This window comes from Panthera pardus, unplaced genomic scaffold (genome assembly GCF_024362965.1).
Source record: "Panthera pardus isolate Hobbes unplaced genomic scaffold, ASM2436296v1 HiC_scaffold_21, whole genome shotgun sequence".
Classification (NCBI taxonomy): domain Eukaryota; kingdom Metazoa; phylum Chordata; class Mammalia; order Carnivora; family Felidae; genus Panthera; species Panthera pardus.
In genome coordinates this window covers 21,376,153-21,401,871 of record NW_026526777.1, presented here as the reverse complement: position 1 = coordinate 21,401,871, position 25,719 = coordinate 21,376,153, and the positions used below count along the sequence as shown (strand labels likewise).

The 25,719-nt window shown below is 35.9% G+C and overlaps 1 protein-coding gene across 1 annotated transcript in view; it reads right to left on the bottom strand.

Moving 5' to 3' along the window:
* The window catches only part of CDC73 (cell division cycle 73), a 133,578-nt gene that overhangs the window by 25,821 nt on the left and 82,038 nt on the right, over positions 1-25,719 (bottom strand). The window contains exons 11-13 of the mRNA XM_019465589.2: positions 20,077-20,134; positions 11,753-11,788; positions 11,364-11,451 (exon numbers count right to left, since the gene is read on the bottom strand). Of these exons, the coding sequence (XP_019321134.1) occupies positions 11,364-11,451; positions 11,753-11,788; positions 20,077-20,134 (182 nt within the window). The remainder of the gene's footprint in view (positions 1-11,363; positions 11,452-11,752; positions 11,789-20,076; positions 20,135-25,719) is intronic.

Below are 25,719 nucleotides of genomic sequence, written 5' to 3'. Positions count from 1 at the left end.
GGCACAGTCTCAGTTACATTATCAAATCTATTTCAAAGAAGACCAAAATAATATCTCTTATTCACCCAATTGTAGATGACATGAGGAATTACTTGAGTAATCCACAACACTGTAAGAACACTAAATGATAAAAACAAAAATTTCTTCTTTCCCTACTGTTAGTGGGAAAAAGTTCGGTGAAAATTTTATTCAAAAGTACTAAACAAGACTGTACAGATATATTGGTATGTGTCATATTACATGGATTTTTATACAGCTATTTTAAGACACAGGCACTTATATCCAATTCTGCGTTTGGTAAAACCTGAAATTAGCAAGTTTTACAACTCATTTTGTGTCTCATTTATAATTAGTCATAAGTTTAGAAGCAGTATGATTTTCTGTTTGGCAGTAAAGTTGCTTTTGTTTTCTTTCTTCAAGAATTATCACTGTTATTTCACCAAGAGAGAAGGCAGAGCATTCACATTCTTCCTTTGGCTACAAATTATGTTACTGACCAAAAACACTTTCCTAGTTACCACTAAAAATATTTAATAAGAATTTTCATTGTTAAACCAAATTACAAAATACTGTTATTGTAATTAATAGTGAATGTAAGACCTTGAATACTGCAAAAGAGTATTATGTTCCAGAATAAAACCCAATTTCTTAATCAGAATGTTTGTTAAGAATCCCCATTATCCAAAAGTTAAAATAACTAAACTGGACATTGGGAGACCTGGTTGTATTTTCTGCTCTGCAACTACCAGAGTAGGTTTTAGGGTTATCTCTCAGCATTTTCACTGAGAATAAGAGTATATTCTGAGATTCCTTTTTAGGTCTCAAAATCTAGAAAATAGTAATTTTCAAGTATTTTTTTAGATTATAAAAAAATCACTAGAGTTACATACCTTCTCACTAACACCACATAATTTATGAGAGGAGGTAGGTAAAGGTTTTCATGGCTGATATATTATTGCTGAGGTCTAATCTGATTTTGAACTTATCTTCCAGATGCGATTTAAGTTTGTAAACTGGTGTCAAAGAAAATTATACTTTTCATTATACTCTCAATAATAAGGCATTAAGATTCAGTTTTATCCCAAATGCTGGAACATATTTTAATTTCTCATCAGTTGCAATAGGTGACTCCTAGTACACTAACACCACTATCATGTAAGCTCCAAAAAGGCTGAGCTCGCAGAACATTTATCTACATAGCACTTTGATTGTCAGTTACTGTTCTATGAGTGTTGAATAAATAAACTCAATATAGAAAAGTTAAATACACTTTATAAGATTCCAGTTCCAATAATACAGTGTTCCAGTAATTATAAAAATCCTTCCAAGAAATGTCAGATAAAATATACCAAATACCTGAAATGCATAGGCGAACTGGAAAGAAAATAGTCATGAGTCAGAAATCAACTGATGCTGCAGTGGATGAGAGTGGAAGACAGGAATACCTGCTTGAGACTTGGTTTTTACCACCCACAGAAAGGAAGGGCACAAAGAAGCTAGAACTGTAACCTTAGAAGAGGTAAATAAACAACAAAAGGATGAACTTGGAGAAAAAATTCTAATCAAGTTTTCTTTTTTTTGAAGTTTATTCATTTGAGAGAGTGCAAGTGCGAGCAAGCGGGGGAGGGGCAGAAGGAGAGGAAGAGAGAGAATCCCAAGCCCCACGGGCTAGATCCCATGAACCGTGAGATCATGACCTGAGCTAAAATCAAGAGTCAAAGGCTCAGCCAACTGAGCCACCCGGGCGCCTCTCCAAGTTTTAAAGACGTGTATCCATCTTGATCTGGTTCAAGAGTAGGGGAGGAAGAAAGGAGTCCTAGATAATTTGTCAGCCAAGGGCCAACCCCTTGAATTGAGAATTTAACATAAAAAAACAACTTTAGATGTATTACATTCCTGCAGCACCCAACAAAAGCAAGTTTATAAAATAATTATGTAAGGGCGTGTCTTCGATCCAGAACTTCTTCAAATAATTAAGGTTAAAGCTTAGTGAGCAAAAGTCCAAATTCATAACAAATGCCAAGATTTAATCGCCATGTGTATAAGATAACTGGACAATTTGACAACCTCTATTTAATAAGGAGTACCATAACAGAGTACAAAACACTAGAAAAGTATTGCTGCAGAATACATTTAACCCCCTTCTCTCCAACTAATGACCACACCACCACTCTTAGCCTCCAAAACATTATGCTGGGTTCTTCCATTTTCTTTCACTTACCCAATAAAAAGCAGAATGAACTACCTTAAAACAAAACCCTAAGTACCCACGAATGTTCAATATATATTCACCCATTTTAGTAATCAGCATGATGGAAAAAAATTTAATTGACAAACACCACAGGATAGAGTGACCACTGTTTCCTCAGAATAGCATTTTACTACACTCAAGCTATATGAACTCTGCAATAAATGTTTATAAATTATTCTGTCTTAACTCATGAGCCTCTATGTGGGAACAGGAAAAAACAAATTTTTCCCCTTGAAAATATTTTATTAAAATGATTTTATTTAACTTATTACGCCTAGTACTACATAAGCAACTATGTTTTTAACTGTGTTAAAAAGGACACAAGGGGCGCCTGGGTGGCTCAGTAGGTTGGGCGGCCGACTTCGGCTCAGGTCATGATCTTGCGGTCCGTGAGTTCTAGCCCCGCATCGGGCTCTGTGCTGACAGCTCAGAGCCTAGAGCCTGCTTCATATTCTGTGTCTCCCTCTCTCTGACCCTCCCCTGTTCATGCTCTGTCTCTCCCTGTCTCAAAAATAAATAAACGTTAAAAAAAAAAAAATTAAAAAAAAAAAAAGGACACAAATATCGCCTACCTGAGCAAGGAGGCTGAGAACACTTGCGCCCCACCATGCAGACATACATGCACACAAGCTCACGTTCACACACACCCCTTTCAGTTTTTAATGAAAGAAGATAGTTAATTTAGGTTAATGTACACTACATAAAAGTGCAATGCCTTAGAACAAAGTCCACTAACAATTCACAAATGCAAACAGCAAAAGGCCAAGAGCACAAATAAATCATGAGAATCTGGTATATGAAATTTAAAATGAGAGGAAAACATAGTGGATATCCACCAGTCAAAAGCAAAAGTAGACATCCAGAAATCACTAGCAACCACTCATTATCTGCCATGCTAATAATGATGTTCATAAACTTGACAGCATTCCGGAAATCGCTTATCTATCGCCCATTTTAGATCTTACTAATGTACATATCATTGCAAATTATTTAAAACAATTTTAGCATCACCATTTTTCTTCTGTAAATGACAACCACTACAAGTAGTATGAAGATTAAAAAATAATAATCATGATCCTAAAAGTGGCACACCTATTCATATTAATTAACATGAAGATAAATACTTCTAGAGAAGCTAGCTAAGTAAGGGAGAGATTAACTTTGTACATACACATTATCATGATATGTGTTTACTACAGCAAAGTGATACTACTCTTACTATACTCATTTTAAACAAGAAATGAGGAAGGAGGAGACTAAAAATTTCAGATACAAAATTCCAGTTACAAATAAAATGGTACACATTTCTAGCTACCAAATAAATAAATCACAGGTAATGTACAACATATCGACTATAGCTATAATACTGCATTGCATATTTGACAGTACTTAAGGGAATGGATATTTAAAGCTGTAATCACAAGAAAAACATTGGGGGGAGAGGGGTAGTTAAGGTGGCAGAGCAGCATGGAGACCCTGAGCTTGTCTTATCCCTGAAATACAGCTAGATCAGCACCAAACCGTTTTGAACACCTAGGAACTTGATCTGAGGATTAACACAACAACCTGCATAACTTGAGCCAGAGAACTCAGCAGGTACACAGTGTGGAGAGGTGAACTGTGGAAGAGAAAAGCCATGGAGAGTAGGGAGCCGTTTTAGCGGAAAAAGGACAGAAAGAGAGAAAGGGGGAGAGTACGGTACATCAGGATCATGCAAGAAAAGCACTCCACCGAGAGTAGCTAGAGAGAAAGAGAGAGAAAAAGTGAAAACACTCACAGGGCACTGAACAAGAAATCTGTTCCCCGAAACCACTGATGGGAAGAAAAGAGAGGGTTTCAATACCACCAAAATTCTATAAACAGTGGAACAAAGTCTGTAGTTTCTGAGTTCAGTGCCTGGCGGTGCTCTGGTGAGGAAGTAGGGCAAATCCCCAGGAGCAAGGCAGAGGGGTCTGCAGGGTCTGAGGGCCACACAGGAAGAAGCGGTTCCTCTGCTTGGAGTGCATTTGGTAGAAGCCATATGGTCTCCCCACAGGCAAAGGTCCCAGAGGACCCTGAAGAGCAGCCACGTTTGCTAGTATTGGGACAAAGACCCCAGAGTATGGTGAAACCTAGCACCGGCTGTGTGCTGTGATTTGCCATAATCTCTGAACTTCTGACACTGTGTGATTGCACAAAGGTTTTCTGGAGCAAGCCGGCACCCAAACATTGCTCAGCAAGACCCTCCCCCAGAGAGCTGGAGCAGGTCCAAGCCACAGGGGTCTCTGAAATGTGCGGTTTTGAAACACAATCCCATCTGAGATAAAACTCTGGAAGGAAGTGCCACCTGGAAGGTAGACAGCTTGGACATGGAAAGGGCAGTGGACGGAGGCCTGAGACAAAGGGGGGGTGCTTGATGGCAAGTTGGTGAGAGCACAAAGTTTCTGTGCCAGAAGACTAAGGAGCTGAGTGAAGCTATTTCCACATCTCCCGTGAAGACAGATGAGTGTCACACTGATCCACCCCAGTTAGCTAAGCAATGCCAACTCGTGGAGAATGGAGCTGTTACACCAAGCCCAACCCAACTGTGCCCTCCAAGCACATCCCCTAAAAGACCAGCACAAGTCATTCCACCTGCTTAGCCTACAAACTATAGAAGGCTTCACAGTTTCAGTTCTAGGGCAAACTGGATGTAACTTTATTTGGGTTTCATTCTGTTTGCTGGTTCATTTACTCATTTTCTTTGCTTAAATTGTTTTCTTTTCTTTTTTTTTTTTTTCATTCTTTCCTTTCTTCCTCTTTCTTGGCTACAGAAAGAGATATTTTTTTATTTTTTTTTTACTTTACTTTTAATTTTTTAAACTTTTTGTTCTATTTCATTTTCTTTAGTTTTATTCTATTTTATTACATAAATTTCTTTTTAATTTTTAATTTTCTTACCATTTTTCTTTCCCCCTTTTCTCTATTCTATCAAGCTTCTTTGTACAAGCAGACCAAAACACATCTAGAATCTAGCTTCCTTTACTTGATTTTTTTTGGTTTTAATTTTTTAATTTTTCTTTTTTCTTTTATTAATTTTTTTCCTTCCACCAAAATGACAATAAAGGAATTCACTCCAAAAGAAAGAAGGGGAAGAAATGACAGTCAGGGGCTTAATCAACACAAATATAAGCAAGACGTCTAAACTAGAATTTAGAACCATGATAATGAGAATACTGAGGCTGAAAAAAGCATAGAATGGGTTTCTCTGGAGATAAAGAAATAAAATATAGTCAGGACAAAATTAAAAATGCTGTAACCGAGATGCAAACTTGAATGGATGCCACGACGGCATCCAATGAATCAGTGATACAGAAGATAAAATTATGAAGAACAATGAAGCAGAAAAAGAGGGAAACAAAGGGAAAAGATCACAATACAAGACTTCGAGAACTCAGTGACTTATTAAAAAAGAATGACATCCGAATCACAGGAATCCCAGAAGATGAAGAGAGAGAAAAAGGGGCAGAAGGTTTATGTGAGTAATAACACTGGAAAACTTTCCTAATCTGAGGAAGGACACAGACATCAAAATCCAAGAAGCACAGAGAAATCCCATTAGATTCAACAAAAACCAAACATCACTAAGGCATATCATAGTCAAATTCACAAAATACACAGAAAAGGAAAGAATTATGAAAACAGCAAGGGGAAAAAAGTCCTTAACCTATAAGTTGAGACAGATCAGGTTGTAGCAGACCTATCCACAGAGACTTGGCAGGCCAGAAAGGAGTGGTAGGATATATTCAATGTGCTAAATCGGAAAAATATGCAGCCAAGAATTCTTTATCCAGCAAGGCTGTCACTCAAAATAGAAGGAGAAATCAAGAGTTTCCCAGACAAACAAAAACTAAAGGAATTTGTGACTACTAAACCAGCCTGGCCAGAAATCATAGGGGGCTCATTGAGTGGGGAAAAGACAAAACAAAACAAAAAGACAAAAAGCAACAAAGACTAGAAAGGACCAAGAACATCACCTGAAACACCAACTCTACATGCCTGTAGGCAATACAATGAAACAAAATTCGTATCTTTCTGTACTCACTCTAAATGTCAATGGACTAAACGCTCTAACCAAAAGATATCAGGTGTCAGAATGGATAAGAAAACAATACCCATCTAAATGCTGTTTACAAGAAATTCATTTTAGACCTAAAGACACCTGCAGATTGAAAGTAAAGAGATGGAGAGCCATCTATCATTATAATAGTCATCAAAAGAAAGCCAGAACAGTCATATTTATATTAGATAAACTAGATTTTGAACCAAAGACTGAAACAAGAGATGAAGAGGGACACCATATCATAATTAAGGGGTCTATCCACCAGGAAGATCTAACACTGTAAATATTTATGCCAACATGGGAGCACCCAAATATATAATTCTATGAATCACAAACATAAAGATATTCACTGATGATAATACCATTAATAGTAGGGGACTTCAACACTCCACTTACAGCAGTGGAAAGATCATCTAAGCAGAAAATCAAGAAAGAAACAATGGCTTTGAAAGACACACTGGACCAGATGGACTTAACAAACATATTCAGAACATTTCATCCTAAAGCAGCAGAATACACATTCTCCTCAAATGCACATGGAACATTCTCCAGAATAGATCACATACTGGGCCACAAGTCAGCCCTCAACAAGCACAAAAAGATCAAGATCATACCTTGCATATTTTTAAACAACACTATGAAACTTGAAATCAACCACAAGAAAAAATTTGGAAAGACCACGAATACTTGGATATAAAAAACACCCTACTAAAGAATAAATGGGTTAACCAAGAAATTAAAGAGGAAATTAAAAAGTACACAGAAGCAAATGAAGATGAAAACACAACAGCCCAAGACCTCTGGGATGCAGCAAAGGCAGTTGTAAGAGGGAAGTATATAGCAATCCACACCTTCCTAAAGAAGGAAGAAAGGTCTCAAATACACAACCTAACCTTACACCTAAAAGAGCTACAAAGAGAACAGCAAATAAAGCCCCAAATCAGCAGAAGCTGTTAAATAATAAAGATCAGAGCAGAAATCAATGATACTGAAATCAAAAAAACAGTAGAACAGATCAATGAAACCAGGAGCTGGTTCTTTCAAAGAATGAACAAAATTGATAACCCCCTAGCCAGACTGATCAAAAAGGGAAAAAAAGGGCCCAAATAAAATCACAAATGAAAGAGGAGAGATCACAAACACCGCAGAAATACAATCGTAAGAGAATATTATGAGCAATTATATGCCAATAAATTGGGCAATCTGCAAGAAATGGACAAATTCCTAGAAACATATAAACTACCAAAACTGAAACAGGAAGAAATAAAAAATTTGAACAGACCCATAACCAATAAAGAAATTGAATCAGTAATCAAAAATCTCCCAATAGACAAGATTCCAGGGCCAGATGGCTTTCCAGGGAAATTCTACCAAACATTTAAAGAAGAGTTAACATCCATTCTTTTGAAGCTGTTCCAAAAAACAGAAATGGAAGGAAAACTTCCAAACTCATTCTACAAGGTTTTGATTCCAAAACCAAAGACCCCACTAAAATGGAGAAATACAGAACAATTTCCCTGATGAACACGGATGTAAAAATTCTCAACAAGATCCTAGCAAACCGGATCCAACAATACATTAAAAGAATTATTCAACATAATCAAGTGGGATTTATTCCTGAGATGCAAGGCTGGTTGAATATCTGCAAATCAATCAATGTGATATATCACATTAATAAAGAAAAGAGAAGAACCACATGATTCTCTCAATAGATGCAGAAAACGCATTTGACAACATACAGCATCCTTTCTTGATAAAAACCCTCAAGAAAGGAGAGTTAGAAGGATCATACCTCAAGATCATAAAGGCCATATATGAAAGACCCACTGCTAACATCATCCTCAGTGGGAAAAAAAGAGCTATCCCCCTATAGTCAGGAAAACGACAAGGATGTCCATTCTCACTACTGTTATTCAATATAGCGTCAGAAGTCCTAGCCTCAGCAATCAGACAACACAAAGAAATAAAAGGCATCCAAATCGGCAAGAAGAAAGTCAAACTTTCATTCTTTGCAGACAATATGATACTCTATGTGGAAAAACCAAAAGACTCCACTTTCAAAACTGCAAATCTCCACTAAAGAACTGATAATACATGAAATTCAGCAAAGTCGCAGGATATAAAATCAATGCACAAAGCGGATGCATTTCTATACATCAATAATGAAGCAACAGAGAAATTAAGGAATGAATCCCATTTACAATTGCACCAAAACCTATAAAATACCTAGGAATAAACTTAACCAAAGAGGTGAACAATCTATACACTGAAAACTATAGAAAGCTTATGAAAGAAATTGAAGAAGACACAAAGAAATGGAAAAACATTCCATGCTTATGGACTGGAAGAATATTGTTCAAATGTCGACAGTACCCAAAGCAATCTACATATTCAATGCAATCCCTAACAAAATAATAACATCAGCATTCTTCACAGAGCTAGAACAAACAATCCTAAAATTTATATGGAACCAGAAAAGACCCCAAATAGCCAAAGCAATCCTGAAAAACAAAACCACATAGCTGAAGGGATCACAATTCCAGACTTCAAGCTGTATTACAAAGCTGTAATCATCAAGACAGTATGGTACTGGCACAAGAACAGACACACAGATCAATGGAACTGAACAGAGAACCCAGAAATGAACCCACGAAAGTATGGCCAACCAATCTCTGACAAGGCAGGAAAGAATATCCAGTGGAAAAAAGACATCAGCAAATGGTGTTGGGAAAACTGGATAGTGACATGCAGAAGAATGAACCTGGAGCACCTGCTTACACCATATACAAAAATAAACTAAAAATGGATGAAAGACCTAAACCTAAGACTGAGCCATCAAAATCCTAGAGGAGAAAACAGGCAGCAGCCTCTTTGACCTTAGCCACTTCTTACTTGACACGTCTCCAGAGGCAAGGGAAACAAAAGCAAAAATGACCTATTGAGAGCTCATCAAGATAAAAAACCTCTGCACAGAGATGGAAACAATCAGCAAAACTAAAAGGCAACTGATGGAATGGGAGAAGGTATTTGCAAATGACATATCAGATAAAGGGTTAGTATCCAAAATCTATAAAGAACTTACCAAACTCAATACCCAAAAAACAAATAATCCAGTGAAGATGTGTGTAAAAGACACGAATACTTTTCCAACAAAGACATCCAGATGGCTAACAGACACATAAAAAAATGCTCAACATCACTCATCATCAGGGAAAGAGAGATCAAAACCACAATGAGATGCCACCTCACACCTGTCAGAATGGCTAAAATGAACAATTCAGGCAACATTAGATGTTGGCAATGATGCAGAGAAACAGGAACCGTTTTGCACTGCTGGTGAGAATGCAAACTGGTGCAGCCACTCTGGAAAACAGTATGGAGTTTCTAAAAACAGAACTACCCTACGACCCAGCAATTACACTACTAGGTATTTATCCAAGGATACAAGAGTGCTGATCCAAAGGGGCACATGTACCCCAATGTTTACAGCCGCACTATCAACAATAGCCAACATATGGAAAGAGCCCAAATGTCCACTGACTGACGAATGGATAAAGAAGATGTGGTATATGTGCTATATATATACACAATGGAATATTACTCAGCAATCCAAAAGAATGAAATCTTGCCATTCACAACAATGTGGATGGAACTAGAGTGCATTAGGCTAAGCAAACTAAAAAAGAGAAAGACAAATATGGTATGTTTTCACTCATATGTGCAATTTAAGATACAAAAGAGATGAATATAAGGGAAGGGAAGCAAAAATAATATAAAAACAGAGAGGGAGACAAACCATAAGAGACTCTTAGATACATAGACCAAACTGAAGGGTGCTGGTGGGGTGTTGGGTGGGAAGAAGGACTATGGGGTGAGAGGCTTTAAGGAGGACACTTGTTGGAATGAGCACTGAGTGTTATATGTAAGTGATGAATCACTAAATTGTACTCCTGAAACCATTTTTACACTATATGTTAACTAACTTGGATTTAAAATTAAAAATAAATAAATAAAATTATTTTATCAAAGTTAAAAAAAACAAAAAAAAATTTGTAACTATGTAAGGCGATGGATGTTAACTAGATTTCTGTGGTGATCATTTTGCAATATATACAAATATTAAATCTTTACCCTATACACCTGGAACTAATAAAGGTCAATAATACTTTAAAAACTTTTTCTCAGAAAGCTAAGTATCTGGAAATTTTAACATAAGATATGGGCTTCATTCAACTAACTTTTCCTAAGGTCTGGATTAAAAACTACGTTCCCAACCTCCATCTACCTCACAAGGTATATACCTAATATATACAGAAGTTGGTATCACTTTTCCCATTCTTCAACTAGAACTTGGGAGAAGGGCAGAGGGAGAGAAACCAAATTTGTTTTAGAACTTCCTCAAGCTCTTCAGGGAAAAGTCAAAAGAAAATAATTCATATTAAAATTTACTATAATAGTACCCTTTTTATTAGAACTTTAGCCAAAAATTTCTGTAATTTTCCCTAAAGGATCCAGAATGAAAAGAATATACAGCAGATCTTTGAACCACATTGGTTTAAACTGCATGGGTCCACTTATCCATGGATTTTTTTTTTTTATATAAATACAATACAGTACTATATATGTATTTTCTCTTCCTTGTGATTCTTCTAATGAAATTTTTTCTCTAGCTTATGTTATTATAAGGATAGAGTATATAACACATATAAAATACAAAATACATGCTATTTGACTGTTATGTTATATATTAATTACGTTATCAGTAAGGCATCCAGTCAACATTAGGCTACTAGTAGTTAAGTTTTTGCAGGAGTCAAAAGTAGTACATAAATTTTCAACTGTGCAGGGGTTGGCACCTCAAACCCCTGGATTGTTCAAGAGTCAACTGTACTTTGTTTTGAAAATAATATTTCAGACTATCTGTAAAGTCGATAGCACAGACACTGAAATTCTGTTTTCTCCAAATAAGGAATACCAAATTCTTAACTACTAATTCTCAACATTATCTCCATATCCTAACAAATTACTTACTTCAGGTCCTGTAGAAGGTCCTTTGCATTAAGCATGGTTATTAAAGAGGTGGTAGCTGCAGGAATTATGATAATGGGTGTTCGAGATCCTGTAAAGACAAAATTTTAAAGGTACCAAATATGCTGTTATTATCATTAAAAGACACAGACTTGCCCAATTAAAACTTTAAAGTTTGTAAATTTATAATCTTAGTTCCTTTGACCTAAAAAAATATTTTAAATCAGTAGTAATATTCAAAATATTTGGTAATGAGTAAGACCTGAGCACTGACTACCAAGCACAAACATTTGGTGTAACTTCACAAACAGAGTCTCAGCTTTCATTTTGTAATCTAGCTTATTTACTTTTACTTTTTAAAATAAATTTAGAATCAATAGGCACAACCTCACCTTTCTTCTGATTTGGGGGAGGTCTTGCTTGAGAAACTGTTAAGAGGGGAAAAAATTGAGTGTTAGAAACATCGCATTTTTATTTTCAAAATACAAATACAAATAAAATAATAAAGTAAAAAATAAAAATACAGATATGGCCTAAAACTTATTTGTATTTACATATGACCAGTTATAAAATTTTAAAATATACTGGAATCTTCTCAAATAACCTCAATCTTCTCAAATAATTTACTTCTCTGTTTCACAAAAACATTAAAATGTCCTACCAATACTCAACAATCTGTAGTAACAATGAAAGTGGATATACTACATTGCTGGACACTGAGTATCTACATTAATGGATTTTAAAGTCTAGCAAAGGAAGCAAAAAGTTTAATTAACTGATAACCAATGTAATAAATGCAAAAACAGAATATTACAAGAACACGAAACACTGTGGGAAGGACTGGGAGGGGAAAACGTGCTTAAACATTTGGGAGGAAAAAGGTATTAATGGGAACTAAGACCTAAAATATTTCTTACATTTTTGTTACATTTGTTTTTTGTTTATTAGAAGAAAACATTACAGGCAATGAGTCATGTGAAGGCCTATATTATTTTGAACTGCCTATATTATAATTGTGAATGTGTTATAAAAACACAAATATTCATATCTTCTCATTATTTGTATATGTAATAGACTTTATAATGCACAGAAACATTTGTTGGTATAATAAGAGTAGTATCAGACTGGTTCAAGATTAATATATTTTAGAATTTGAAAATGCTGTACATTCTATTTTCAGTATTTACATATATAATAAAAACATACTGACTGCTTTCTATGTGTCATGTACTGTGTTAGAAATTCCATTTTTTAAAATCATAAAAATAAATAAAAATTTAGGAAGTTTAAAATTCTAACTCAACATCAGTTGTTAAAAACAGATTACCATTTTTAAAGGGATACATGCATTTTTGGAATATGTTCTATTTTAAAAGCAGTAAAATTCTACATTTTAATTTAATACTTTGTAATAGCTATTTATTGTGGTAAACTTCTATGGAGTCCAGCAGTAGGATTCTTCCAGTCACATAAAGCAGAGAAAGATATATATAAATAGAAGTCCACACACACATACATATTTATTATAGTGTCCTCATCTCTTCTTGCTGAGAAAAAAAAAACCTAAAACTTTCTTAAATCATTTTTAGAACTAGGATTCACAGATACACTTGATTAGCTAGATAGCATCATTTGGAATATAATACAGTCTCAGTAAATATATGGTATTTGTTAGAGGAATAAAGGAATGACAGGATGGATAGAATACATGGATAAACAGGAGACAAGAGTTGCTAGGAGAATGACTAAGGGGGAACAACAAAAAAGAAATCTTTGACTGAAACAACATTGGTTTGGTAAAGAAGCTCACGATGGACTCCTGAATTTAGGAAAAAATTCACTAAAATCAAGCCTGAGAAGATGTGATGTAAGAAAAAGACAAAATATAAAAGCTCACATATTAAAAATAAAGCCTAAAGATTTGATTAAAAAAAAGCTACAAAAAAATATAAATAGGTTCCCTAGTAAAGTAAGGAGCAAGGTACAGACACTGTGACAAACACACTATGATAAACTTGATTTTTTTTTTTTTTGAAAGAGAGAGAGAGAGAGAGAGAGCCCACAAGCAGGAGAGGGGCAGGACAGAGGAGTGAGCAATAATCCCAAGCAGACTCCACACTGCCAGCCACGGAGCCCGATGCAGGGCTCAAACTCACCAAAGGTGAGATCATGACCTGATTGGATGTCAGACACTTAACTGACTGAGCCACCCAGGTACCCCTATGATAAACATAATTCAAAGTGAGAGGGGGAGGAAAGTGTAGAATAACACCAGTCCATATGGCAAAGTGATTAAGAGCAAGAATCTGTACTCAGATGATCTCAATTCCTATCCCCATTTTGCCACTTCCTAGGCAAATTACCCTAGCAAGTCGAATTGAGAGACTGCTCAGTCTCGGTTGTCCTCAACTATAAAACAGTAATAATAGTTTCTATATCCTGAAACTGCTGTGAGAATCTTAAAGACAACAATGCACCTTAACTCCTTAATCAGGTCTTGGCGCATGCATATTCAATATTTAGTGAACCCTGTGGCTACAGCTAAATGCTAAATGCTACTGCTCCTGGTACCACTAACACTACCACTGCACTTTAGCAAATGCCATGACTGAAAATGTACGAGCTGAGAGTAAGTAATTATTATTGTTATGTTTGATTTCAAATATAATTACAGTCTTCACTTAAATATTCAGAGCCTTATGTACAAGGCACTCTTATTACTATAAATAAAACAGAAATAATCCCTGCCCTCAAAGACTCTCCAGTGAAGTAGGGGAGCCAGAGCATGAACAAGCAAGCACACAAACCACAAACACACATAAACAAATTTGAACATGTGGTATTAAAGAGCAAAAGAAACATATCCTGACAGAAAAGTATCCTTTGGCTAGAATGCTTACAGAAAGCCTCTCAAAGGAAGTGGCATTTAAACTAAGATTTCAAGAATGAAAAGGAGCCAACTTGCAAAGAACAAGTGTCCAAATGGTCCAGACAAGAGGTAGGAATGTGAGCAAATGCCAAAGACAGGAAGAAACTGCTGTGCATAGGGAACTGTACATGTGCACACTACAGGGACAAAAGAAAGAGTGGCGGGAGATGAGGTTAAAAATACACGCAGGAACCAATTTATATAAGGCCTCTAGGTAATGTTAGGTTTGTATTTAAGTGCCACTGAAGAACTCTGTAACTTTTAAGGCAGCAAGTGACATAGTTTGATTTTCATGTCACATCTTCTGTAAAAGAAAAACAATAGATTTAGGTAACAGATCAAAAGGGGACACACATGAAAGCAGAAAGCTCAGTCAGGACTCGTAACAACAGTCCACAAAGGTGCTACTCAAATTAGGTGTAATGGTAAGGGGTTTTTTTGTTTGCTTTTTTAATTTCCAATCCAAGGTCAAATGAATAAAATGCAGTAACAATGAATTGCTAGAAAATGATCATGCACGTGGATGTTGTGACAGTATCATACTACCAATTTCTATATGTATCTTGTTGGGAACCAGAAATAGGTCATGGACTTCATGATGTACTGGTATAGAGAAATGTAATTTATGTAAACAAATGAGTTGTGGTAGAAGATAAAGAGACAAATTTGAAACACAGAAAAAGTAAATTTGACAGAAGTCAGTGACATATTAGATAAGAGCAATAAGCAAATGTGAAGAGTGAAGGATGAAGAATAACTCCTGAATTTTTTGCTTAAGAAACGTAGATGATGGTGGTACCACGTATTCATGAAGAAGATATCCAAGAACAGAGATTTTACATCAGTTTTAAGATGTCTATGGCATATCCAAATATTAAAGAGACTGTTTGTATAAGATACCAAAGGTAAGAAGAGATGTCTGAATTGGGAATACAAATTTGAAAATCATCGGCACATAGATTAAAACTATGGAATGAGATAGTACAATCAGCACAATCTGTTGAAATTACACGAGAGGCTAATTCTCTCTCTCAAAATCACATGTAAGAAGATAAACCAGAGCTACGGGCCACCTATCCATTTCAGGAAATCTATGAAATAAAAGTGGAAAATTAAAGCTGGAGAAGTGAAGTATGCAATGTAAATGCATTAGAAAGAGGCAGGAAGCAGGGATATGTGCAAAAGATTTAATCTAAAAAGAAATGACAGGGGCGTCTGGGTGGCTCGTTCAGTTAAGTGTCTGACTTTGGCTCAGGTCACAATCTCATGGTTTGTGAGTTTGAGGCCCACATCAGCTCTCTGCTGTCAGCTCAGAGCCCGCTTCGGATCTTCTGTTCCCCTCTCTCTCCACCCCTCACCCATTTGTGCTCTCTCGCTCTCTCAAAGTCAAAGTCGCTCTCTCAAAAATAAATAAGCATTAAAAAAAGATAGTTAAAAAGAAAATGACAGTCAGGTACAGAACTATGGCTCATCAAAGGCTTCTCCTCTCTAATCCACTGAAAAACATGTACTTTTTGTTAGTTATGTTCTCTAAAGAAATGTTTAGAAGTTGGGAATAACTTTAGACACTTTTGAATATTAAATTTACCCAGGGACTTGCCTGGCACAATTAGTGCCCAATAAACACATGGTGAAAGAATAATAAAAAGGAAACAATAATCAACAATGGAACTCTATACTTGAGCTACCACACTGGAGAGGGGAAAAAATAAATGATTCAAATTCTACCTACAAGTAACAGTTATTATAACTGCATAATTGCTGTCTATAACCTACTACACTGTCAGATATGTTTTGAGCATTCTTATTTTTTCAATTTTAAAAAGATAACATAATGAACATGTCACATATGACACAATATCCCTTCAAAATTGGGTAGCATCAGAGCACCTGGGTGGCTCAGTTGGTTAAACATCTGACTCTCAATTTTGGCTAGGTCATGATCTCAGAGCTCCTAACCTCGAGCCCCAAGTCAGGTTCTGCGCTGACAGTGTGGAACCTGCTTGGGATTCTCTCTCTCCCTCCCTCTCTGCTCCTCCCCTACTCGTGCGCGCGCTCGCGCGCTCTCTCTCTCTCTCTCTCTCAAAACAAATAAACTTAAAAAAATCTTTAGTAAAAACAATTAGGCAGCATTCCATAAGCAAACACAATAAACATTTCTACAACAGAAGAAAAATTCACTAATCAAGACAAACACGACAAACTGCTTAGCATCCACTCAAACCAGGTTTTATTGATGCTAAAAACTTATAAAAATTTATTTTTATTTACTTTATTTTTTGAGTGAGAGGACGGGGAGAGCATAAGGAGAAGGAGAGAATCTTTTTTTTTTTTTTTTGAGAGAGAGACAGAGAGAGAGCGCGCGCATGCAGTGGAGAGGGGTAGAGGGAGAGAGAGAAAATCTCAAGCAGGCTCCACACTCAGTGAGGAGCCCAACGCGGTGCTCAATCCCACAACACTGGGACAATGACTCCATACCAAACCAAAAGTTGGACACTCAACTGACTAAGCTACCGAGAGAGAGAGAGAGAGAAAGAGAGAGAGAGAGAGAGAGAGACAGAGACAGAGTCTTAAGCAGGCTCCATTCCTAGCATGGAGCCCGCCCAGTGTGGAGCCCAACATGGGGCTCAGTCTGACAACTGTGTGATCATGACCTGAGCCAAAATCAAGAGTCTGATGCTTAACTGACTAAACCAACCAGGTGCCCCAATTTTTGCTTTTAAAATGATGTACAGGCGGGTGCCTGGGTAGCTCAATCTGTTAAATTTCGGACCCTTTGATTTCGGCTGAGGTCATGATCTCACCATTTATGAGTTTGAGCCCCACATCAGGCTCTGCATTGACAGCACAGAGCCTGCTTGGGATTTTCTCTCTCTCTCCCTCTCCCTCTCTGCCCCTCCCCTGCTTACTCATACACACCCTCTCTTTCTCTCTGCCCCTTCCTCACTCACGCGTACTCTCTCTCTCTCTCAAAATAAATAAATAAAGTTTTTTCAAATATAGAGGCGCCTGGGTAGCTTAGTTGGTTGGGCGGCTGACTTCAGCTCAAGTCATGGTCTCATGGTTTGCGGATTCATGCCCCATGTCAGGCTCTGTGCTGACAGCTCAGAGCCTGGAGCCTGCTTCGGATTCTGTGTCCCCCTATCTCTCTGACCCTCCCCCACTAGCACTCTGTCTCTCTCTCTCTCAAAAAATAAATAAACATTAACAAAATAAATAAATTTAAAAAAATAAACTTTTCAAAAATAAAATAAAATAAAATAAAATAAAATAAAATAAAATAAAATAAAATAAAAATAAAATGGTGTGTAGGGACTGAGAACCTATGGGAGTCAAGCAGTAAAAGAAGACCTCACATGGATGAGCAGCAGAATATCTGTTATGAGACATTAGTTCACATTAATTTCAATCAGTTTAATTGCCAGTGCACCTCGGTAGAACAACTGAAAAAGAATGTTAGAATATTAAGAGTTGAAAAGACTCAGAGTTCCTTTATTTACATATGATCTTCCCCAAGGCCACAAAACTGGCTGGTAGAATCCAGCTCCCTTAACTTCATTTTATCACATGATATATTTGAACACCCTGATTTCGGTATTAGTGCCTCTCCCTACCCCTTTCCTTTGTCTGCCAAATGATTTTGAGACAATGATTTAGAGAAATGAGAGACAATTTTACATTACACAACACAAAACTGGGTTAAAATCCTCACTTAGGTGGTGGTATTTACTCTCTTAAACTCTTTCTGAATTTTTAAGGCAATCTTCTTTAGACTGACCAACTATAACCTCCCACCCTCCTTTCCAAAGAAAAACAATTCTGTATCAATCATTCAACTACCTCTACAGTATCTTTCTACTTCAGATGTTATATTTTTGGGGGCCAACTCAGTTCCTTCACTTTCTTCCTTCCTAAAGAGAGATCCTTCTTAGCTTTTCCTGGTTTCTGGCACTGAGTACATGGAAGGTATTCGACTAATATTTATTGAATTTAATTGCTCTTCCTTATACTCTTTAAATTTTTTTTTTAATGTTTCTTCATTTTTGAGAGAGAGAAAGAGTGCAAGCAGGAAAGGGGCAGAGAGGGAGATGCAGAATCCGAAGCAGGCTCCAGGCTCTGAGCTGTCAACACATAGACTGATGCAGGGCTCAAACCCATCAACCGCTAGATCATGACCTGAGCCAAAGTCAGACACTTAACTGACTGAGCCACCCAGTTACCCTGCTTCCTTACACTCTCATAATGGCTTTTGGTAAGGTTCTCTACTTACTATTAGTTTTTTATTGTTTATTTATTTTTGAGAGAGAGAGAGAGAGAGAGAGAGAGAGAGCGCGCGCAGACACACATGAGCAGGGGAGGGGCAGACAAAGAGGGAGACCCAGAATCCAAAGCAGGCTCCAGGCTCAGAGCTGTCAGCACAGAGCCCAACACAGGGCTTGAACCCATGAACTGTGAGATCATGACCTGAGCCAATGTCTGATGCTTAACCAACTGAGCCACCCAGGCACCTCTATGGTCCTCTCGACTTAAAAACAGTCTGACAGTCCTGTCATCTGAAATAAATGTATCCAATGTTCTCCAAATTCAACACGTGACTAATGGAGCATTCTTCTTCCCTACTCCTTCTCAAAAACAGGAATGAGAAAGATTTCAAACAAACTCACTGTCATTAAAAAAAAAAAAAAAAAAAGCAAATATTAGTCGTGTCAAGATCCAAATGTACAGATCCAGGACACAGTGAGACAGCCTACAAAATTATTCCAACATAAGCCACATATAATCTTCACACCATACTTCTAAAGTGTTTCCAGAAATATTTAGTATATATAACCTACATAATTTTAGGGTTAGCTTGTAAATGTACTATGAATAAAAACACATCCAAATCCACACTACTGATACTGCCAAATTTAAGAGGAACATCGCCTAAATTCTTGCCTGTGCCTTTCTGATCCTTTTAATTTTTTTCACAGCATTTTCAACAGCACTAATGAAGTAAAAAAAGACATGTGGTATAGCCTAACACTGTAATTACGCTAAATATAAAAATAAAGCACACACCAAAGTCAAGCCCAAGCACCTAAAATGGATATAATGTTGGTATCTACATGCATTTATAAACATCAATCTTTTCAGGAACTAGGAAGAGGGAAGAAAAATATTTCTAACATAACTTCAATAATGCCTTTGTTTACCTTACAAAACCTGGTTACAGAAACTTATATGATCAGTAACACAGACATCTGATAGTCCAAGAATCAAAGCTACAGAAGAGTCTATTAAAATTATGGTGCTATGCTTCTAACGGGGGGCCGAAAAATCACATCCACATGTACTCTCAGGGAACTCAAACAAGGAATTGGTGAGGGGATGGGTACATATAGATAGCTTTTTAAAGGGACTCCTGGGTGGCTCAGTCAGCAATCGACTCTTGATTTCAGCTCAGGTCATGATCTCATGGTACATGGATTCGAGCTGTGCATCAGGGTGCAGAGCCTGCTTGGGATTCTCTCTCTGCCCCTCTCCCACTCATGCTCTCTCAAACTTAAAAAAAAGTAAACAGTATTTTTCTAAGAATGTAAAAACATTTAAAAAAAACTTTTCTTTATCTCTTCAACTATACCTATTGTTTTCAAATAAATGTTCTTATATTACTTTATAAATACTTTAATTAAAAATTCAATTCCTGCACAGCATTATACATATCAAAAAAATTTCACTGTGATCATTAAAAAACAAACAACAACAACAAAAAAAGAAAACAAAGCCAAAGTTTTATATTTTTACCTGGTCTTGGTACTGGCTGTGCTGCAGGAGTCTGGGTCTTACGGGCTGATGCACCCTCCTTTAAAAGAATAAAAATTGACACATGATGCCAGAGTTCCTTTACATAATAAACACTTTAATTACTGCAAAGAAATTCCATATTTAGCTCTCATTCAGTCAGCCCCTCTACTGACCATGCTATGATCCCAAGCATTAAAAAACAAAACAAAACCAAAAAAAACCCCTCATTTATCTTTTATGTTATTGGTCTTGAAGCAGTAATAGGAATCTTTGGTAGAAAATAAATTTAAACTGTTCATTACCACACAGTAGTTACCATAAGCATGTAATATTTTTCTAATATTCAATGATTTGCTTAATTGTTGACAATTTTAATATTCTCAGAAATATCATTATCCATTTTAAAATCAAGTCAATCTTTTTTCCATTGAACAATTTCAAAATAAATAAATGATACATAATCTCACACTAGAAAGATGTAAGTAATGTTACTTTGGAACACATTAAAAAAACCCACAAACATTTCAAATTAAATGCCTTTAAAATATTCAGGGAAAACAATCACATTTATAAAGATGAGATTTGTTACATTTAAGATCTGTTATGTTTATATACTCAGGAACAAATGCCTCTGAAATGTTTAAGATCTTAAAAAGCTATCTATACTGTACAGTTTACTGTCTTTACTTTACAGTTTCAATCATATTCACACCAAACTTTTCATTATAACATTTTTTTCCTTTTCTCTCTCTCTTAAGTAAGCTTCACGCTCAGTGCAGATCACAACATGGGGCCCAAACTCACAACCCTGAGATGAAGATCTGAGCTGAGATCAAGAGTTGGACGCTTAACCAAATGAGCCACCCAGCCAACCCTTCACTGTAACATTAAAAAAAATTTTTTTTTAATGTTTACTTATTTTTGAGAGAGACAGAGTTGAGTGAGGAGAGGCCGAAAGAGGGAGAGACAGAATCCAAAGCAGGCTCCAGGCTCTGAGCTGTCAGCACAAAGCCTGACACAGGGCTCGAACCCACGAACTGTGAGATCATGACCTGAGCCGAAGTTGGACACTTAACCGACGAAGCCACCCAAGTGCCCCTATAACATTTTTAATAGAAAGCTACAAATGTAAATTTCAAAACAACTAGTAATTTATGGAAATCTTACTCTAGTTGTACTCAAACCAAATGAAATTTGATAACTAGCAGGGAATTTACATAAATCCATAATAGAAAGCAGTTTTAGAATCACAGAAATATTTCTAAAGAAATGCTCCTAATTAATATTAATTTTAACCATAATACATTCTCTTCAAAACTTAATGATTTTACATAGTAAAATCATTTGGAATGGTAGACTATTATCACAGGTTTTTTTAAATAAACTAAATCAATTAAAGAGATTTTAGCTTTCCATACCATTGTTCCTGCATAAAGAGGAATAAACTAGATATTATATAATAAACATGAAAATAAAATAAATGTTATCCATATTACTTAGAAACCCTTATATGAAAATGCTGATTCATGGAGTGAGGTTTGAATACCCACAGAAACAGAGAAAAAAATAAATGAGACGGGAAGAAAGATAATGAGCACACACATATGCGGACATCTTTCTGTCTACATTTGACTATAAGGCTGGCTGGATCCAAATCAAAGCTCTCTTTTTTTTGAACAGAGTAGATGAAGTTCAGAATCACTAGAACACAGCACTAGGTGCAAACTGAGAACCATCCAAACCAAAACTAATTCAGCTGACTACTAAAATATACTCATACTATATGACCAGCTATGGCTATTATAACATGGGTCAGCAAAAAGTACAAGCAGATATGAGTACTATGGGAAAAAAAGTATTATCCGTTACAAATCATAACTCCTAAGTATGTTTATCTACTTTTGAGGACACTTAAAACTGGGACCCCTTTAAATGACAAAAATGGGTATTTTCCGTTGCAAAGTAAGCTATCATTGTTTGATGACCTTCTCCTTCTCCAAATTACTCCTTTTTGGCAATAAGCCTTTTAGGTTACTGGGGGAGGCATATGTCCTACGCCAAGTCAATCAAGCGTTCTCCCTCGGGATCTGTTTTACAAATTAGAACTAGCAAGTTATACCTCTAGTTGTATACAAGGCTACAAGGCAGTAAACTAAAAATTACAGATGATCCTACCTTTTGACTCATGGGGGAACACCCATCTATGAGGGACAGAATGACACTAGTATGCAAAAAAAAAAAAAAAGGTGGAATATGACATCCCTTATAAAACCTATCTAGTTAAAATAGACTGCATGGCCTATTCTCCCCCTACCTCTTCTCGATTATGTGAACCTTTACAATTCTTCATCTCACCACTCTATGCAATTCTACACACACCTTACCTCAGTTAGTTGAGCAGTTTGTTAGTGTAACTGAAAAGAGTTTTATCCAATTTTGTCTTCTCAGATGTACTGAAAATTTTGAGTTGCCAAAATCATTATAACACTGCTTAATTTTGTAGTAAACACAAATAAGTGTAAGCGTAAGTGCAAGCACACATTCACACATTTTCTCTCTCACACCCACTGTGTATACACAGCTATAAACCTACTAAATAGGAGACTATGGGCTCCATGAAAAAGAGGGAAGAAATCTTTGCTAATCATGTCATTAGTTTATGGCTGTTTTAGGGCTCCCTAGCCAACACTAAGAGCTAAAAGTTCATTCCACTCTGATCTGCACTCTTTTGAAATAAAATTATAGAACTCATTGCATTAAGAACCTCATAAACCATATAAAAACCACCACCCTTTACTCTAAAGATGAAGAGACAGAGGTGAAGTTTTCCAAAGACTACAAAGTGGTATATCTGGCATACATTAAGAAACAGGAATAATAATTTGGCAGTAATATGCAAGAGACTGACACGTCTACATTTTTAAAGATATTTGGATTGGGGGAAAAAATAATACCCATCTGGGAAAATAAAGTATCAGCAAAAAAAAAAAAAAAACAACTAAAAGAGCTGACAAATTATGCTAACTGGAGAGGAAAACTTGCTTTCTCTTGAAAAGTCAGAACCATTACAATTTCTACTCAGACTTGAGGCATTCCAGAAAAGAAATAACTGATAAAGAATGGAGTGGGGTGACAGAGAAGTGATCGAATCATTTTTGCAAAACACAACAAGACAAAACAGAGTATACTGTTTATAATCCTTACTTGCCTTATTTTAGCAAGTGAGAAAAATCTAAAAATCTTCCGTTACTGGGAGACAGAATATTGGTTGCTGCTTAAACAAGTAGGAAATAATATAATATGTAATATCATAAGAAAAATATGTGTAACAATTGTCAGTATGAAAAAGAATACATTATATTTACTCAATTTGGGAAAATGCTATTTACATGCAACTTCATGAAATACTGAAATTCTAAACGAAGAATACACACAGAATATATACGCAGACTCTACAAGTTTATAATCTACCCTCCTGACTACTGTATTTATGATGGCAAAAGTACACTGAGTGAGTCCTTTAAAGAAAAGTATTTTGGAAAAGCTATGTACAAAAAGAAAACTGTATCTCTATAGACAAATGACAATGAGGCTGAAAACATAAAAGATTTCAAGAACAAAACACAAATTATAAGCACAATTCTCTTTCTAAATCCTACTATAACCCAGAAGTATATGCATACAATGTATGCCAACATGGAAAATAGAAAACACATTCCTAAAATATATTATATCTATAAAACATATAGATTTGATACCTATATCAATTCTTCATTGCTCTAGAATTCTTTACTTACTTGTCTATTTCTCTCAACCAGAATGTAAGCTATCTTAGGTCAGGGACTGTCTATTATGCCTCCAATGCCTATTCCAGGTTGCCTGGTGCATGGTACATCCTTAAAACTACACATCAACTAATTAAAACAATTCCATTTGCCTTAGAACTACTGACTCACAACCATTAAACTGTTTTAATCTGTTAAATAAAAGTGGTAGAAATATCATAAAGGATTATTGAGAGAATTAAACAACATTAATTGTTGTTTATTCATTCCATACACATTGTCATTCCATACACATTTATCAAGAGCACTGAGTACCAAATAAAAAACTGGGAATGCATCAGTATAAACAAAAGCAAGTATTTCTTCCTGCCTTCATGAAGTTTTGCAATCTAATGGAAGAGACCAGTGAAGGAATGAAAGTTCAAAAATTATAAATATAATCACATATACATTTACTTACTTGTAATATATATGTGTATTTTCTATTAATGTGTATGTGTATATATCTATATGTGTATGTTCAGCTCAGTTCCCAAAATAAAGAGCAACTAATAATTATTAAACCAACTTCTTTCCATAAAGAAACATTCTTTATAAGAAAAGAAGTGGCAAACCAAATTCAGCAGCATACTAAATTCAGTAGCATATTAAAAAGATTATATACCATGACCGAGTGGCACAGATTCCTGGAATGCAAGGATGGTTCAACATGAAACTCAACAGATACAATATATCACATTAACAGAATGAAGGGAAAATACATGATCACTTCAACTGATGCAGAAAGAGCATTTGACAATTTAATACCCTTTCATGATTTAAAAACAATACATACCCACCTTAACAAACTAGGAGAGAAAGTAAACTTCAATATAATAAAAACTTAAGCATGAAACATCCAAGCACCTAACATCATACTCAGTGGTGAAAGATGGACACCTTTTCCCTTAAGATCAGGAATAATATGTCCACTTTGACCACTTCTACTCAACATAGCATCTGAAATTCTAGCCAGAGCAATTAAGATGAAGGAAGGAAGGAAGGAAGGAAGGAAGGAAGGAAGGAAGGAAGGAAGGAAGGAAAGGAGGGAGGAAGAAGGGAGTAAAAGGCATCCAAATTCAAAAGGAAGTGATAAACTTATCTTTTTGCAGATGACAAGATTTGTATGTAGAAAACCTAAATATTCCACAAAACCTGTTACAACTAATAAATGAATTCAACAAAACTGCAGGATACAAAACAAAAACATAAAAATCAGCTGCATGTCTATACACTAACAACAATCTGTAAAAGGAATTATGAAACAATTCCATGTTTAATAGCATTAAAAAGAATAAAATATTTAGAAATAAATTTAATCTAGGAAGCAAAAGAATTAAAGTCTGAAAGCTATAAAATATTACTGTTAGGAAATTAAAGCCATAAATAAGTGGAAAGAGATCTATGTTCATGGACTGAAGAATTAATAATGTTAACATTTCAATTCTACAGATTCAATGCAATCCCTATCAAAAACCCAATGGTATTTTTGCAGAAAGAAAAACCCATGCTAGATTTCATATGGAATCTCAAGGGACCCCAAACTAATCTTAAAAAAGGAAGAATAAAGTTGGAGGACTCACATACTCTTCCAGATTCCAAAACTTACTCAAAGCTACAGTAATCAAAACAGTGTAGTATGGGCATAAAGACAGACATATAGACCAATGGAAAATACAGAAAACTCTCAACATATATGGTCAACTGATTTTTGACAAAGGTACAAGACCATGCAATGGGGAAGGAAAGTCTTTTCAACAGATGGTACTGGGAAAACTGGATATCCACCTGCAAAAGAACCAAGTTGAATCATTATCTT